Genomic DNA, 18,857 nt, shown 5'->3' on the forward strand with positions numbered 1-18,857 from the left:
CTAGAGGGATATTTTCAAACCACCATCTTACTACCCTGAGACAAAGCCGAGTATAGCCCACGAAAATCTCCCCCAGAGCACGAACCAAGGGGGGCGCCAATCCGGACAGGAAGATCATGTCATTGACTCAACCCACTCAAGTGACGCACCCCTCCTATGGACGGCATGGAAGGGCACCAGTAAGCCAGTGACTCAGTAAGTATCCCTCTAGGCTGGGTAAAGTCCTATTTATCAGGAAGGGACCAAGTAGTAGAGGTTCACTGTCTCAGGCAAAACCAATGAGATGTGGCGTTCCGCAGGGGAGCATGCTTGGGCCTCTGCTGTTTTTATTGCATATTAACAATATGAAAGATGCTTGTTCTTGCTGTCTTTTTCTTTATGTGGATGACTCTACACTTTTGTTGTCTCACAAAAGTAAAACTACTTTGGAGAGCATACTTAGCATAGAGCTTACTAATGTTAGCAAATGGCTTGGAGATAATAAGCTATCTCTGCACTTAGGGAAAACTGAGGCAATTATTTTTGGATCCCCTTGATGGAAGCTTGGGAGGTGTGAGCATGGCAAATAAAATGCTAGGGAAGGTTAATGCCGGGACTAGGTTTTTGTCTGGAAAGTCCACGCTGCTTGAAAGGACTCCATGAAAGTGCTAGCTACTGCCCTCATGGTTTACAGGAGTATTTATGATCCTGCCCCCAGATATTTAAGTGATTACTTTCCTCGTGTTAGGGATGCACACAATCACAGCACCATATCAGGTGTTGCTGATGTGTGCTTATACAGGTTCAGGAGTAATGCTGAGAAAGGTACTTTCTTGTATACTGGAGCCTCAGAATGAAATGAGTTGCCTCTGCCCATAAAAGAGTCAGAGGACAAACCATCCACAGAGACAAACTGATATATTTCCGACAGACAAGACCAATTTGGGTTTCCAATCTCTCCAAAAGAATGTGGTGATCGATGGTATCAAAAGCAGCACTAAGGTCTAGGAGCACGAGGACAGATGCAAAGCCTTGGTCTGACACCATTAAAAGTTAATTTACCAACTTCACGAGTGTAGTCTCAGTGCTATGATGGGGTCTAAAACCAGACTGAAGAATTTCATATACATTGTTTGTCTTCAGGAAGGCAGTGAGTTTCTGTGTAACAGCTTTTTCTAAAAATGTTTAGAGGAATGGGAGATTTGATATAGGCCAATGTTTTTAAATATTTTCTGGGTCAAGGTTGGGCTTTTTCAAGAGAGTCTTTATTACTGCCACTTTTAGTGAGTATGGTACACATCCGGTGGATAGGGAGGCGTTCACTATGTTCAACATATGAGGGCCAAGCACAGGAAGCAGCTCTTTCAGTAGTTTAGTTGGAATAGGGTCCAGTATGCAGCTTGAAGGTTTAGAGGCCATGACTATTGTCATCAATATGTCAAGATATAGTATTAAAAAACTTAAATGTCTTCCTTGATCATAGGTCCTGGCAGTGTTGTCCAGACTCAGGACAACTGAGCTTTGGAGAAATACGCAGATTTAAAGAGAAGTCTGTAATTTGCTTTCTAATGATCATGATCTTTTCGTCAAAAGAAGTTGTTGAATTTATCACTGCTGAAGTGAAAGCCATCCTCTCTTGGGGAGTGCTGCTTTTTAGTTAGATTTGTGACAGTATAAAAAATACATTTTGTATTGTTCTTATTCTCCTCAATTAAGTGTGGAAAAATAGGATGATCGAGCAGCAGTGACTACTGCATGGTACTGTCTTTCCCAAGCTAATAGGAAGACTTCCAGTTTGGTGTAGCGCCATTTCCGTCCCAATTTTCTGGCAGCTTGATTCAGGGCTCAGGTATTTTCTGTATACCAGGGAGCTAGTTTCTTATGACAAATGTTTTTTGTTTTTAGGGATGCGACTGCATCTAGGGTATTTCGCAAGGTTAAATTTAGTTCCTCAGTTAGGTGGTTAACCGATTTTTGTACTCTGACGTCCTTGGGTAGGTGGTGGGAGTCTGGAAGGGCATCTAGGAATCTTTGGGTTGTCTGAGAATTTATAGCACGACTTTTGATGATCCTTGGTTGGGGTCTGAGCAGATTATTTGTTGCGATTGCAAACGTAATAAAATGGTGGTCCGATAGTCCAGGATTTTGAGGAAAAACATTTAGATCCACATTATTTATTCCACGGGACTAAACTAGGTCCAGAGTATGACTGTGGCAGTGAGTAAGTTTGGAGACATGTTGGACAAAACCCATTGAGTCAATGAAGGCTCCGAAAGCTTTTTGGAGTGGGTCAGTATCTATAAAAAGTGATTGAGTAGGCTGCATAGATTTCATGACTAGAAGCTCAAAAGAGAAAAATGCAGTCTTTAAAAAAATAACAAGAATTGAAATTTGTTATCGAAATGTTAGCAACACCTTCGCTTTTGCGGGATGCGCGGGGGATATTGTCACTAGTGTAACCAGGAGGAGAGGCCTCATTTAACACAGTAAATTCATCAGGCTTAAGCCATGTTTCAGTCAGGCCAATCACATCAAGATTATGATCAGTGATTCGTTAATTGACTATAACTGCCTTGGAATTTAGGGATCTAACATTAAGTAGCCCTATTTTGAGATGTGAGGTATCACAATCTCTTTCAATAATGACATGAATAGAGGAGGTCTTTATTCTGGTGAGATTGCTAGAGCGAACAGTTTTGCCCAACCTAGATCGAGGCACAGACATGGTCTCAATGGGGATAGCTAAGCTGACTACACTGACTGTGCTAGTGGCAGACTTCACTAAGATAGAACAGCCTGCTGCCTGGCCTGCACCCTATCTCATTGTGGTAGAAAAAGATGAGAGCACCCCTCCAGCTAGGATGGAGTCCGTCACTCCTCAGCAGGCCAGGCTTGGTCCTGTTTGTGGGTGAGTCCCAGATAGAGGGCCAATTATCTACAAATTCTATCTTTTGGGAGGGGCAGGAAACAGTTTTCAACCAGCGATTGAATTGTGAGACTCTGCTGTAGAGCTCATTACTCCCTCTAACTGGGAGGGGGCCAGAGACAATTACTCAATGCCGACACATCTTTCTAGCTGATTTACACGCTGAAGCTATGTTGCACTTGGTGACCTCTGAGTGTTTCATCCTAACATCGTTGGTGCCGACGTGGATAACAATATCCCCATACTCTCTACACTCGCCAGTTTTAGCCTTAGCCAGCATCATCTTCAGATTAGCCTTAACATCGGTAAACAGTGTATGATCGCTGTATGATTCTTTTTAAGTCTAATACTGTGGGTAATGGAGTCGCCAATGCAAAGGGTTTTCAATTTGTCAGAGCTAATTGTGGGAGGCATCGGTGTCTCAGACCCGTAACGGGTGGAGGAGAGACCAGAGAAGGTTCCGTCTCTGACTCCGACTCATTGCTTAATGGGGAAAACAGGTTTAAAGCTTCTGTTGGCTGAATGAGCGAGACCGGTTGAGCATTCCTACAGCATTTCCTTCCAGAAGCCATGAGAAAATTGTCTGGCTGCGGGGACTGTGCGAGGGTATTTATACTACTATCTGTACTTATTGGTGGCACAGACTCTGTTTCATTCTTTCCTACACTTAAATTACCCTTGCCTAACAATTGTGTCTGAAGCTGGGCTTGCAGCACAGCTATTCTCACCATAAGGCGATCGTTCTCCTGTATATTATGAGTACAGCGACTGCAATTAGAAGGCATAATGTTAATGTTACTACTTAGCTTCGGCTGGTGGAGGTCGTGTAGAACCATGTCCAGATAAAGCGTCCGTGAAAAAGTTTAATAAAAAAAGTTGAGCGAGGGAATTTTTGATTTTTTTAATGGTAATTAAAAAGTAAAAACTGTAAAATTGGCAGGTATCAAAGTAACGTTAGCAACAAACCGCACAGCAGCACGTAAATAAGTCCACAAGTTGATCTCTGCATGTGTGGTTCCCACCGTGAAGCATGGAGGAGGTGGTGTAATGGTGTGGGGGTGCTTTGCTGGTGACACTCAGTGATTTATTTAGAATTCAAGGAACACTTAACCAGCATGGCTACCACAGCATTCTGCAGCGATACCCCATCCCATCTGGTTTGTGCTTAGTGGTACTATCATTTGTTTTTCAACAGGACAATGACCCAACACACCTCCAGGATGTGAAGGGGACTATTTGACCAAGAAGGAGAGTAATGGAGTGCTGCATCAGATGACCTGACCTCCACAATCATCCGACCTCAACCCAATTGAGATGGTTTGGGATGTGTTGGACTGCAGAGTGAAGAAAAAGCAGCCAACAATTGCTCAGCATATGTGGGAACTCCTTCAAGACTGTTGGAAAAGCATTCCAGGTGAAGTTGGTTGAGAGAATGCCAAGAGTGTGCAAGACTGTCATCAAGGCAGAGGGTGGCTACTTTGAAGAATCTCAAATCTTAAACACCTTTTTGCTTACTATATGATTCCATGTGTTATTTCATAGTTTGATGTCTTCACTATTAGAAAATAGTAAAAAATAAAGAAAGACTCTTGAAAATTGTAGGTGTGTTGACTGGTATTGTAAATACATTTATTATTGTTATTACAGTATTTTTTTTCTTCTTCACATATTTAACCCCTTATTTTTGTTGGCACAAAACTACTTCTATACTTCCATTCATTTGTAGCGGTTAACTGTAGATGAATCCTGTGACACGTGGGGGTCACGGAGTAAAACTGAGAACACCATCCATGTTTGTGAGTCTCCCCTTTCTACATAGTGGTCATATTAGTTCGTAGTTTTATATAAACAAATACATCACATAATATCTTATATAAATACTTTTGATAATGTTTGTACGATAACTAGCATAAAATGTATCGATAATTGTGTACATTTCCATAATTTCTCCCCAAATTATTAATTTACAAAGTATACAGGATGGGACTCTTATTCTGAAGGATTCCAAAAATCCGTGACCTGGAAGTACTCAGTTATTCTTAACTGCTTTGCAGCTATGTGGTTTGCGAAAATTATCTATATGTCTAGCTAGCTAGCTAGATAAAGAAGCATATTAGATTTGTGACTTGTGTTTGTATAACGATACATTTTAATGTAGATTTAATTAACTACCATATACGACTTAATTAGTGCTCGTTATATTCAAATAATCCGTGTCCACAGGGCTGCTTTCCCGAAGAGTAGCATGCTGGCTAGGTAGCTATTTTATGTTGTTTATAGTGCGAGAACGAGGGAGCAACTGAGACATGGAATGAAACGGAGTTAGCTACAGTAGCTAGCCAATTTACTTCGTTTCTAAGGTGAGTTCGATGGCTAACGTAATCTAATTACTAGAAGTGCTATCATAATCGAACTTCATATTTAACACAAACCTATTGTTATGTGTTGACCTGTTTAGTCGTTAACGGTTAGCTAGCTAACATTCATTCACAGTCAAGTTCCCCAATAGCGGACTAAACGCCACGGTGGGGTGGAGTTTAGTCCGACAGGTCCTCAGCTGCTGAGCCAGCCAGTTTGTATACGTATGCCCCATTTTCATGGCTAGCAATGTTACATTCACTGTTACACACACCATATACGTTATCAGTCATTCTAGCTTCAATATCTTCCATGTGGGACTGTCAGGGAAAGTTAAGTACCTGTCTGCTGTGATTACTTTTTGTTGTCCACACAATCTGGAATCGCTAACTGTCCATGATCAGTCAGTTAATTTGCTAGGCCTATATTAAAACAGTCTTTACACTATCCTTGCTAAACTGACATATAATGGTACCAAACGGTGTATCTATCATGGCTTTTCTCTTCCAGTTTGGTAGCAGCAGACATCTGCCAGGCTTTAAGAAATTAGCAGTTTGGATTTTTGAGGCCAGGGATTAGAATTTGAGACAAGTTCGACTGGAATCAGATTCACGTATCGTCGCCATGGCTTGGGCTCTGAAGTTGCCGCTCACTGATGAGGTGATTGAGTCAGGTCTGGTCCAGGACTTTGATGCCAGTCTCTCTGGCATTGGACAGGAGCTTGGAGCTGGGGCATACAGTATGAGGTATGAATCATCATTGGAAGTCTATTGAAAATGCACTGATATGTTAGAATTTAAATAAATATGTTCTGTAACTAACCGAAGACCAGAGCCTTTCGTTTCCAATGGGAGCAAATTAATCATGGTGGACAGAACAAGCAAGGAGGTAGGCAGGGCCATGCACCATCTAGTGCGAGCCTATTGGCTCGTCGTAGCATTTATTTGCATATTTCAGTTAGGGAACGCCTACTGTGTGAAGTGCACGTGTGCAATAACTACATTTGCCCTTGCACTCCTAAACAACAGTTTTTTATTTTTTATTTTGGCAAAGGGTAAAGTCTACAAAACACCGTCCACTCTGTTTGTTACATATTCTAGTTTTGCAAACAGAAAACTGTATGGAGATCAAATTTTTCATCTGTGAGAAAATTAGCATAATGTCTGCCAAAAGTATGCACTGATCATGCATAGGCCTAACCTTCCATCAGTTCTCTCTTGAGGGTTGTTCTTATTCCAGGAAAGAGGAGGCCTTATTCTCAGTCAGACTTGGGATTTTGCAGAGTCAGGAACAGTTGGTGTAAGGGATACGGCTCTGTCTTTCAGACTGCTCTTTTGTTAGTTTTGTAAGTGTTCTGTTACATGATACTGAAGTGCCTGGAAAGTGCCTTATTGTCAGTGAAATTCTTATGTTGAGAGGAGATGAGATACCCAGGCTGGATACCAAGGTAGTTGATTTGTTTTTCACAAGTTTTTACCATCATAACTAATTAACTGTAAAGAAAGGAACTGTTATAAATCACTTCTCCTTTTTCCAGTGTCTCCTAATGATATGTTTATCTATGTCCACATTTATTGTATGGATAACAGAATTTACAAATGAGGTTATTTTAAGAAATGAGTCTCCTCCCTCAGTCTCATACTAGGGAGATTCAAGGCCTGTTGGGTTGTTTCAGACATGTTGATACTATGCCAATATCATGTGCTTGTAAAAGATGTTGGCTTGTTAGTTCATTGACCATGTTGTCTTGCGTCTCTTTCTTCAGCGATGTGCTGGCCCTACCCATCTTTAAGCAGGAGGAGTCCAACCTGCCGCCTGACAGTGAGAACAAGATTCTTCCTTTCCAGTATGTTCTGTGTGCAGCAACCTCGCCTGCCATCAAACTGCACGATGAAACACTTACCTACCTCAACCAAGGTTAGCATCTGTCTGTGTTCCATTTTCATGATTGTGCTTTTCTTGTGAATTTGTTGCTAATGTAAAGAAATAGCAAGACAATGATGTGGTATGTTTATGAACTTTTGTATTTTGATTTTAGGACAGTCTTATGAAATTCGAATGCTTGACAACCGGAAATTGGGGGAACTCCCAGAAATCACTGGCAAAATGGTGAAGGTAAGATGAACAAGAACACAATGAGTCATGACCATAGGCATGGGACTGAGCTTTTGTTTGTCTGGGCCTATTCCAATGCCATAATTTCCTATGTTTTCTACCAGTAGTGCAGGTACTTCCTGGTTCCTCAGTGATGTTTCTGTGTGTCCTCAGAGCATCATCCGAGTGGTCTTCCATGACCGGCGTCTGCAGTACACAGAGCACCAGCAGCTGGAGGGCTGGCGCTGGAACAGGCCTGGAGACCGCATCCTCGACCTGGGTGAGTTCTCTGCCTCTGTCTGGGAAGGGTATTGGACTACTCTGGGTGAAGAAGGACTGAAGGGGCTGTTTTTAAGACTGTGGAACTGGAATTGCTTTAAATAACACAGAGCTGTATCTTCACTGAATGAAATGATGATTGACAACAGGCTGCATAACATGTAGTTAGTTTGCTCACACAATCCTTCTGATAACTTGTCTTGTGTTGCTCCATTGCAGATATCCCCATGTCAGTTGGCATGGTCGATCCCAGGGCTAACCCTACTCAGCTTAACACGGTGGAGTTCCTGTGGGACCCATCAAAAAGAACCTCTGTTTTTATCCAGGTAGCATGATAAACACACCCACACAGTTGTTTTTATAAGGTTGGTCATAGCTTATCGTCTAACATCAGTCCAAGGCTGTCTGAATGGAATGGAAACAAATGGGTTTCAAAAAAATAGAGCTCTCTCTCTCTCCTTTATTGAATAAAACAACATACACCAGTTTTCAAATAGTCATGACAATTCCTTGTTTTAGGTTCACTGCATCAGCACAGAGTTCACCATGCGGAAGCATGGGGGAGAAAAGGGCGTGCCTTTTCGCATTCAGATTGACACTTTCAAAGAGAATGATGGCGAAGAGTATACAGAGCATCAGCATTCTGCCAGCTGTCAGGTCAAAGTCTTCAAGGTGAGAAGAAAGTCAGAGCAAAAACAATGAAAATGGGTTAACTTTTGTCATTCAAATGTACATTAGATGTTAGCTTCATTTGATCCCTGTCATGGTGCTATCCATAATAAACATAACTTTACCTCACCTGTGGCAGCCTAAAGGTGCAGACAGGAAGCAGAAGACGGACAGAGAGAAGATGGAGAAGAGGGCGCCTCAGGAGAAGGAGAAATACCAGCCATCCTATGAAACCACCATCCTAACAGAGGTTGGAGTCAGTGTGTTGAGTGAATGGGAAAAGGGATGGAGGGATTTGGAGAAGGGGTGTGGCAGTAGTCAGAATGTCTAAGAGATGAAGAAACACGAACAAAATGATGCATTTAATTTTTGTATCAATAATTTCATCATAATGTATAGAAATTATGCACAACACAGGATTTATTTCTGAAATCAAGAACTAACATCTGGCGAGCTGGATTAAATAAAGAGCCTAGGTCCCTCTACTAGAATAACAGAAATGTTCTCTTGCAGTGCTCTCCCTGGCCAGAGGTCACCTATGTCAATAACTCCCCATCGCCTGGCTTCAACAGCACACACAACAGTTTTCCAGTGGCAGAGGGGTAGGGATCAGGACATAAACATGCAGCCTGTTCTGAACCACACTGCCAATTTATAAAATATTATGGGGGTGCAATGCCTAATACAACTGTTTTTTTTGTTTGATTTGGGAATTTCTGTTTGTTTTCCATCTACTCCCAGAATGTCCCTCCCAACATTTTCAAGTAATTGTTCTGTTCTTCCCAGAAATGGATCCCCCGGTCACCAGCCAGAGCCAGTTGTTCAGGTGGCAGATGTAAGTACGTCCCCTTGTGTGTCCTAAACACACCCAAGGATCATCATCTCCTGCTCCATCCCTTCTCACTAACCCCACATCTGCATGTTTAAAGTCCAGCTTCTTTCACATAACTGAAGTTGACACATTGTGGTCATGCTTTTGCTTTTGCTGTTGGCAGCAGGACTAGTGAAATACTGTAGAAAAGTGTCTGTAGTGGGAGATTAAACTAAACTGAAAGAATGAGGACTGGGGCTGAGAATTACTTTGCAATCATTACACGTTGTTTTAATTTCAAAGCAGCACACACTTTAACATGACATCATCATTATGTTTTCGCATGAGAGAGCTGTCCATTTGTGTACCCATTTTCCATTGATCACATTTGCATGTAGTCGAACATATTTAACAAAATAATGAATATATATGGCAATACTGTTTTGGTTTTCTGTCTGAAATTCTTTGGGAAAAGGAAAGGGAATGCATGGATAAGTCTCGTCAGATTTGGGTTAGAATACCAGACTACTTTATAAGAACCTGCAGAATGAGAAATGTCACAAGTTGGATGAGGTCTATTTGCTTTGAACAGTTCTATTATTTTTGACTAGTGCAAGATTTTTTTCTTTTTTTTTTCTTCTCCCCCCCATTCATGTGTTCCTAGATCCCAGTTACTAATACATGGATGAAACATGCCCTTTGTTTTTCGGTCCATCAAGGCAACCATTTAACTAATGCAGTAGACTGTCGTCCTCCATAAAGAATCTATTGTATGATGCACATCCCAAATGATTAATACGGTTGATAGATGGAAACAGACCTTGAAATAAGCCTATACATCCATGTCTATGCACCTATCAGTTCAGTTTTATAAAGGGTATGTACACCTTTTCTCCCTTCTTTCTCCTGCATTATTATCCAATATAGATTGAAAGCTGTCTGACTGATACGATTGTAAGTTTCCAACATTTTCTAAATGTCTGACTTTGATTAAAGATGCAGACTTCATGGTTTAGACAGACTCAAACAGAATGTGGGAGTGTGCAATATTCACTGATGTATAATATATCTTTAAATTATTGATTGTACTTATTAACCCTATTGCTTGCTGTCTGATAATGCTGATAAGTACAGTACCAGTCAAAAGTTTGGACACACCTACTCATTCAAGGGATTTTCTTTATTTGTACTATTTTCTACCAAAAAAGTGTTAAACAAATCAGAACATATTTGAGATTCTTCGAAGTAGCCACCCTTTGCCTTGATGACAGCTTTGCACACTCTTGGCATTCTCTCAACCAGCTTTACCTGGAATGCTTTTCCAACAGTCTTTAAGGGGTTCCCACATATGCTGAGCAATTGTTGGCTGCTTTTCCTTCAATCTGCGGTCCAGCTCATCCCAAACCATCTCAATTGGGTTGAGGTTGGGTGATTGTAGAGGCCAGGTCATCTGATGCAGCACTCCATCCCTCTCCTTCTTTGTCAAATAGCCCTTACGCAGCCTGGGGGTGTGTTGGTTCATTGTATTGTTGAAAACAAATGATAGTACCACTAAGCGCAAACCAGATGGAATGGCGTGTCGCTGCAGAATGCTGTGGTAGCCATGCTGGTTAAGTGTGCCTTGAATTCTAAATAAATCAGACCGTGCACTTGAAGTTATTTTAAAGTTATTTAAATGTTCCGCGTTGGCTGAACTTCATGTCTTAAAGTTGAGTCTATGGGGGCGCTATTTCATTATTGGATAAAAAACGTTCCCGTTTTAAGCGCAATATTTTGTCACGAAAATATGCTAGACTATGCATATTATTGACAGTTTTTGGAAAGAAAACACTCTGAAGTTTCAGAATCTGCAAAGATATTGTCTGTGAGTGCCCCAGAACTCATTCTAGAGGCAAAACCAAGATGAAACGTCAAACAGGAAATGAGCAGAATTTCTGAAGCTCTGTTTTCTAATGTCTCCTTATATGGCTGTGAATGCGACAGGAATAAGCTTAGACCTTCTGTCGTTCCCCAAAGATGTCGGCAGCATTGTGACGTATTTGTAGGCATATCATTGGAAGATTGACCATAAGAGACTACATTTTCCAAGTGTCCGCCTGGTGTCCTGCGTCGAAATTGGTGCGCAACGCCAGGTGCAAGTATTTTTCCATTTGATAGAGAGGAGAAACCAGGCTTCCACGAACGATATATCATCGAAGAGATATGTGAAAAACACCTTGAGGATTGATTCTAAACAACGTTTGCCATGTTTTCAGTCGAAATTATGGAGTTAATTTAGAAAAAAGTTCGCGTTTTGAGGACTGAATTTTCGGGTGTTTTTGGTAGCCAAATGTGATGTACAAAACGGAGCTAATACACAAAGAATCTTTTTGGAAAAACTGAGCATTTGCTATCTAACTGAGAGTCTCCTCATTGAAAACATCCGAAGTTCTTCAAAGGTAAATTGTTTTATTTGAAGGCTTTTCTTGTTTTTTGTTGAAATGTTGCCTGCTGGATGCTAACGCTAAATGCTACGCTAGCTAGCTACTGTTACACAAATGATTGTTTTCCTATGGTTGAGAAGCATATTTTGAAAATCTGAGATGACAGTGTTGTTTACAAAAGGCTAAGCTTGAGAGATGGCATATTTATTTCATTTCATTTGCGATTTTCATGAATAGTTAACGTTGCGTTATGGTAATGAGCTTGAGTCTGTATTCACGATCCCGGATCCGGGATGGCTAAGTGCTAGAGGTTAAAGTGATGGATTGTCATTTCTCTTTGTTTATTTGTGCTGTTCTTGCCATAATATGGACTTGGTATTTTACCAAATAGGGCTATCTTCTGTATACCACCCCTACCATGTCACAGCACACCTGATTGGCTCAAATGCATTAGAAGGAAAGAAATTCCACAAATGAACTTTTCACAAGGCACACCTGTTAATTGAAATGCATTCCAGGTGACTACCTCATGAAGCTGGTTGAGAGAATGCCAAGAGTGTGCAAAGCTGTCATCAAGGCAAAGGGTGGCTACTTTGAAGATTCTCAAATAAAAAAATCTAAATATTTTATAACACTATTTTTGGTTACTACATTATTCCATATGTGTTATTTCATAGTTGTGATGTCTTCACTATTATTCTACAATGTAGAAAATAGTAAAATTAAAGAAAAACCCTTGAATGAGTAGGTGTGTCCAAACTTTTGACCGGTACTGTATGTATCCAGTTGTTTTGAGTAGTTTGTAATAATTTTTAGGCAGCAACATCTACCTTAACTCTCCCTAAGGCCCACTTGAATTTTTGACATCACAAATAAGTGGTGTTTGTGTCAAAGAAGACTGGCACTCAGGCTAAAAACAATCTGTTTGTGCTGTCATGCAAACTCCTTGTCACTCATTGTCATGCCAAACATTGGCAATTGAGTTGGCAAGAGCTAAAATAGTTCTGGGACCAGGCTCCTTTAATACTCTGAGTACTTCTACCAGTATTTATAGCAACACCTCTCCATGATGTACGTAATAGTCATGGAAACTAGTTTTGAAATAAATGCAGCACTGAGGGTTGACAGTGATGCTATGTATTTTGACAATAGCCTCGCTGTTTGCACTGTCAAAATCATCACCCCTTATGTTTTATCCCCATTTTAGACAGAAATACATAAGCAAGGTTTTTTGGGGCTGGTGGGGGGGTTTTCTACATGATGATAAAATACAATTTAAAAATTGAGAGACATTCTGCCTTACAGTTGTCGTCCCATCTGCTTACAAGAGACAGTGAAAGTGTCCATCAGGTATATATTAATTTATGTTATGATTTTTCTAGTTTGAATGTTGAAGCGTTTTGCCTTTTTTAAAGCAAAGGTGGGATATGTATTGCACACACTTCTTCTCTGACCAGGCTCCGAGCAGATCTGTTTACGTGTAGAACAATTGAACAAGATGACCAACAATTTTTTTTATTAATTCTTTGTGTGTTTCTGTGTAGAAGTGGATAACTGCTACAATGATATTTTATCTACTCTGTCATTGTAATGGGGCTTTATTCCTCCTTTTAGCATGTTGTGGGATGGGTTAGCTCGGAGAAACTACTCATACCTGGCTGTATATACAGTGGGGCAAAAAAAGTATTTAGTCAGCCACCAATTGTGCAAGTTCTCCCACTTAAAAAGATGAGGCCTGTAATTTTCATCATAGGTACACTTCAACTATGACAGACAAAATGAGAAAAAAAATCCAGAAAATCACATTGTAGGATTTTTAATGAATTTATTTGCAAAATATGGTGGAAAATAAGTATTTGGTCAATAACAAAAGTTTATCTCAATACTTTGTTATATACCCTTTGTTGGCAATGACAAATGTCAAATGTTTTCTGTAAGTCTTCACAAGGTTTTCACATACTGTTGCTGGTATTTTGGCCCATTCCTCCATGCAGATCTCCTCTAGAGCAGTGATGTTTTGGGGCTGTTGCTGGGCAACATGGACTTTCAACTCCCTCCAAAGATTTTCTATGGGGTTGAGATCTGGAGACTGGCTAGGCCACTCCAGGACCTTGAAATGCTTCTTACGAAGCCACTCCTACATTGACCGGGCGGTGTGTTTGGGATCATTGTCATGCTGAAAGACCCAGCCATGTTTCATCTTCAATGCCCTTGCTGATGGTAGGCTTTGTTACTTTGGTCCCAGCTCTCTGTAGGTCATTCACTAGGTCCCCCCGTGTGGTTCTGGGATTTTTGCTCACCATTCTTGTGATCTTTTTGACCTCACGGGGTGAGATCTTGCGTGGAGCCCCAGATCGAGGGAGATTATCAGTGGTCTTGTATGTCTTCCATTTCCTAATAATTTCTCCCACAGTTGATTTCTTCAAACCTAGCTGCTTACCTATTGCAGATTCAGTCTTCCCAGCCTGGTGAAGGTCTACAATTTTGTTTCTGGTGTCCTTTGACAGCTCTTTGGTCTTGGCCATAGTGGAGTTTGGAGTGTGACTGTTTGAGGTTGTGGACAGGTGTCTTTTATACTGATAACAAGTTCAAACAGGTGCCATTAATACAGGTAACGAGTGGAGGACAGAGGAGCCTCTTAAAGAAGAAGTTATAGCTATGTGAGAGCCAGAAATCTTGCTTGTTTGTAGGTGACCAAATACTTACTTTCCACCATATTTTGCAAATAAATTCATAAAAAATCCTACAATGTGATTTTCTGGATTTTTTTTCTCATTTTGTCTGTCATATGTGATGTGTACCTATGATGAAAATTACAGGCCTCTCTCATCTTTTTACGTGGGAGAACTTGCACAATTGGTGGCTGACTAAATACTTTTTTTGCCCCACTGTATCTGACCTTAGAGTGGATTTGATTGTACACTTTTCAAACCAATCCAATGTTTAAAAACATAATTTGATGGCTTTTGCCCTGCCTGCCTCAAATTTCTGCGTCTCTGTCTGCGTCTCTTTTGGAACAAATAGAACCTGTTACCTGCGGCAACACCACAGGATGCTCAGCAGTGGCTACATAGAAACCGCTTTTCACCGTTCTGTCGGCTCTTCACTAATTTCTCAGGTAAGGGTAATTTCTCAATATATAATTTCTTGCAGTGAATTTATATTCTCAACTTTGACTTCCACAACATGACAACAGTCTGAAATAATATATATATTCTTTGAGTATTAGGCTGATTGTTCTATGTTCCAGGGGCAGATCTGTTGAAGCTGACCAGGGAAGATGTCATTCAGATCTGTGGGCCAGCAGATGGTATTAGGCTCTTCAACGCACTGAAAGGCCGGTAGGTGTACTTCCTTACCACTCTACTTCCATATTGCACCAGTCATACTGCAATATGGAAATACCTATTGAATTTAATAAATGATTGAGTGTGAGAAGTTTCCGTGTCAGCTTATTTCTGTGTGTGCGCGCAGAGTGGTACGTCCCAGGCTGACGGTGTATGTGTGCCAGGAGTCCCAGCAGGCTCGGGAACAGCAGCAGAAACATGAGAACGGAGACACAGCTAGCAGCACTTTCTTCGGTGTGTGTGTGTGTGTTCTATATATAAAGCATTCATAACACATGCTTGCTTGCTTACTTACTTGCTGATGGCGGCGCAATGCGCCAAATGATAGCACAATGATAGCAGTGATGTTACGGCATAATACACTGTTAGCTACATAGGGTGTTATGAAAATGATTGGCAATATATATCCTTGTACACTTCTGTCTTCTTTTGCAGTGTACCATGCCATCTACCTGGAGGACTTGACAGCAGTTGAGCTGACAGAGAAGATCGCTCAGCTATTCAACATCTCACCCAGACAGATCAGTCAGATCTTTAAACAGGGACCCACTGGTATACATGTCCTGGTCAGTGACGAGGTATGGCTCGTCTCAGAAGTGGTGCACTACTGAATAGGGTCTGATTTTTAGACAGTCTTTTGTTTCTGGATCAGTCTTCCTTAAGTCTGAGTCCTAATGTGTACACTGTTCCTGGCCTCTAAGATGGAATTTCTCATTTCTCACAGATGATTCAAAACTTCCAGGATGAAGTATGTTTTGTTTTGGACACAATGAAAGGTATGAGAGTCATTCAATCCATTTTCTTTTACCACAAATATTGGGGAGTGGAGAAATGTTTTCTGTATCACCCTTCATGACTTTGGCTCCGTTTCTTTATCAACAGCCGAGACGAATGACGGTTACCACATCATCCTGAAATGAAGACTATCTGGGGGATTGCCTAACCCCTGCTCTGTCCTTTAGACTCAACCCTGCAAGCCCCTCTACAGGCTCTTCCCCTGATATTCCTGGACTGTGCTGAAGATTACCTGTTCGATTCTCTGAGGCCCTTGCTATGGGGAATGTTGACTTAAGCAGCTTGCCCATCCTTGATACCTTATTGTCTTATTTTAAAGGATTGACTGACTCTATTTGAGCTGCCATATTGAAGCAACACGCTTCAGTTTCCTCCCTTGCTAGAAACCCTTTTAAAAACGGTTGCATTTTCCTGCTTCACTGCTCATGTGTTTGAAAAAGAGAATGGAATGAAGATACCCTGCCACTGTTAGTGCATCATGATGAGCAGCTGGTGTGCCGAAGTTCTATGCTTCAGAATCAAGGAGTTTGCTGTCACATGAAACGGGATCCACAACCAGAGATACAGAGTTCTTATACATTGGTCTCCATCTCCTACTGCTAGGCTGCCTGGCTTGACATCAAGGATCCAGTTTGTGAGGACCGTGGCCATGGTTACGTAGCTACGACACAGGAAAGAGAACCTTAACAGGAAGTGGTGTCTTAATAGGTAATGAAAGGGACACCAGCAGCCTATGTCCTTTTCTTGTTTGGGCATAAGTCTGTCCTCTGTTCTCTCTCTGACCCGAAAACTGATAAGTGGTTGATGACTGTGTCAAATCCTTAGAAGGCAAACGGAAGATGATCCTCCCCTCCTCAGTAGCCTCCTTTTGGCGAGGAAGCACAAGCGTATTCTACCACGGAAGAGTTTTGATATTTGCCACACCCCCTATGAAAATCGCGTTTTGTATTGTCATGGGAGAAAATCATGCACACATTTAAGTGATATGCTACTTATCCTTTTATCTATAAAATGTCTTGCACAACATTTATTTTGGGATCCACGCCTGTAAATGTAATTTGCCTGATGACATGCGAGTGGAGAAGGAGCTTCTTATTTCAAACAAGTATTTTCATCCACGTTCAATCTCCTCACCACCTCTCCTCAATTTTTTCAAAAGGAGGCAAGAGGATGCAGGAGTTGAGCAAATCTAATTGAGAAACGGCCCATGAGAACCCCTCTCTGTCCTCTTCCAGTGAATGCTGTGCTCCTGTGAAAGCCTACAGTCCTGTTTTCCTGTGTCCTCCTCTATTACTTGTGAGAGAACATCTGTGCAGCTTTTGAAAACTGTCAAGACCGTGTCAGGATACTGGTCTGTTGATCATGATATGGCCCTTGCATCCCTGAGCCGACTAGGTAAAAAATGCTAATTGACTCAAATGTAAATGTAAACATTAATCTGATTGACACACTGTCTTTCTTTGTTAGTGACACCACACAGTGGCAACACCAGCAATTTACCAGTCTCTGTCTTGCCTGCTATCCCTACTTACCATCATACTGTATTTATCACTTTACAGTTTCATTACAAAGGTTTTGGACAATTCTCAAACCTTTATTTTAAGTAGATAATTGTTTAAAATATATGAATCATGTCTTACTTTTAGCTGTTTTATAACCTTTCTAACATGTGTTCCTTCCTTGTTTAGAGAACAACTCTTTGCATTGTTTTTGGATATTGCCACTAATACATACAGTGCCTTGCGAAAGTATTCGGCCCCCTTGAACTTTGCGACCTTTTGCCACATTTCAGGCTTCAAACATAAAGATATAAAACTGTATTTTTTTGTGAAGAATTAACAACAAGTGGGACACAATCATGAAGTGGAACAACATTTATTGGATATTTCAAATTTTTTTAACAAATCAAAAACTGAAAAATTGGGCGTGCAAAATTATTCAGCCCCTTTACTTTCAGTGCAGCAAACTCTCTCCAGAAGTTCAGTGAGGATCTCTGAATGATCCAATGTTGACCTAAATGACTAATGATGATAAATACAATCCACCTGTGTGTAATCAAGTCTCCGTATAAATGCACCTGCACTGTGATAGTCTCAGAGGTCCGTTAAAAAGTGCAGAGAGCATCATGAAGAACAAGGAACACACCAGGCAGGTCCGAGATACTGTTGTGAAGAAGTTTAAAGCCGGATTTGGATACAAAAAGATTTCCCAAGCTTTAAACATCCCAAGGAGCACTGTGCAAGCGATAATATTGAAATGGAAGGAGTATCAGACCACTGCAAATCTACCAAGACCTGGCCGTCCCTCTAAACTTTCAGCTCATACAAGGAGAAGACTGATCAGAGATGCAGCCAAGAGGCCCATGATCACTCTGGATGAACTGCAGAGATCTACAGCTGAGGTGGAAGACTCTGTCCATAGGACAACAATCAGTCGTATATTGCACAAATCTGGCCTTTATGGAAGAGTGGCAAGAAGAAAGCCATTTCTTAAAGATATCCATAAAAAGTGTTGTTTAAAGTTTGCCACAAGCCACCTGGGAGACACACCAAACATGTGGAATAAGGTGCTCTGGTCAGATGAAACCAAAATTGAACTTTTTGGCAACAATGCAAAACGTTATGTTTGGCGTAAAAGCAACACAGCTGAACACACCATCCCCACTGTCAAACATGGTGGTGGCAGCATCATGGTTTGGGCCTGCTTTTCTTCAGCAGGGACAGGGAAGATGGTTCAAATTGATGGGAAGAGGGATGGAGCCAAGTACAGGACCATTATGGAAGAAAACCTGATGGAGTCTGCAAAAGACCTGAGACTGGGACGGAGATTTGTCTTCCAACAAGACAATGATCCAAAACATAAAGCAAAATCTACAATGGAATGGTTCAAAAATAAACATATCCAGGTGTTAGAATGGCCAAGTCAAAGTCCAGACCTGAATCCAATCGAGAATCTGTGGAAAGAACTGAAAACTGCTGTTCACAAATGCTCTCCATCCAACCTCCCTGAGCTCGAGCTGTTTTGCAAGGAGGAATGGGAAAAAATGTCAGTCTCTCGATGTGCAAAACTGATAGAGACATACCCCAAGCGACTTACAGTGGTAATCGCAGCAAAAGGTGGCGCTACAAAGTATTAACTTAAGGGGGCTGAATAATTTTGCACGCCCAATTTTTCAG

At 41.1% G+C, this 18,857-nt stretch overlaps 1 protein-coding gene across 4 annotated transcripts; it reads left to right on the plus strand.

Annotated features, from left to right (window-relative positions):
- Positions 1-4,919: 4,919 nt before the first annotated feature.
- LOC110532563 (transcription factor CP2) lies at positions 4,920-17,530 on the plus strand. 4 transcript variants are annotated; one of them, XM_021616563.2, is made up of 18 exons: positions 4,920-5,265; positions 5,774-6,009; positions 7,029-7,180; positions 7,302-7,378; positions 7,532-7,637; positions 7,856-7,962; positions 8,156-8,308; positions 8,445-8,555; positions 8,819-8,907; positions 9,092-9,140; positions 10,044-10,070; positions 12,845-12,889; positions 14,564-14,657; positions 14,790-14,880; positions 15,014-15,120; positions 15,322-15,464; positions 15,611-15,662; positions 15,769-17,530. In XM_021616563.2, exons 2-18 carry the CDS (start codon positions 5,888-5,890, stop codon positions 15,804-15,806), a joined length of 1,563 nt encoding a protein of 520 aa, XP_021472238.1. In that variant the 5' UTR covers positions 4,920-5,265; positions 5,774-5,887; the 3' UTR covers positions 15,807-17,530. The 4 variants fall into 4 exon arrangements, 3 of the variants coding, with proteins under 3 accessions (XP_021472238.1, XP_021472239.1, XP_021472240.1); XM_021616564.2 differs by lacking the exon at positions 10,044-10,070; XM_021616565.2 differs by lacking the exon at positions 5,774-6,009.
- Positions 17,531-18,857: the final 1,327 nt, after the last annotated feature.

This window comes from Oncorhynchus mykiss, chromosome 9 (genome assembly GCF_013265735.2).
Source record: "Oncorhynchus mykiss isolate Arlee chromosome 9, USDA_OmykA_1.1, whole genome shotgun sequence".
Lineage (NCBI taxonomy): Eukaryota > Metazoa > Chordata > Actinopteri > Salmoniformes > Salmonidae > Oncorhynchus > Oncorhynchus mykiss.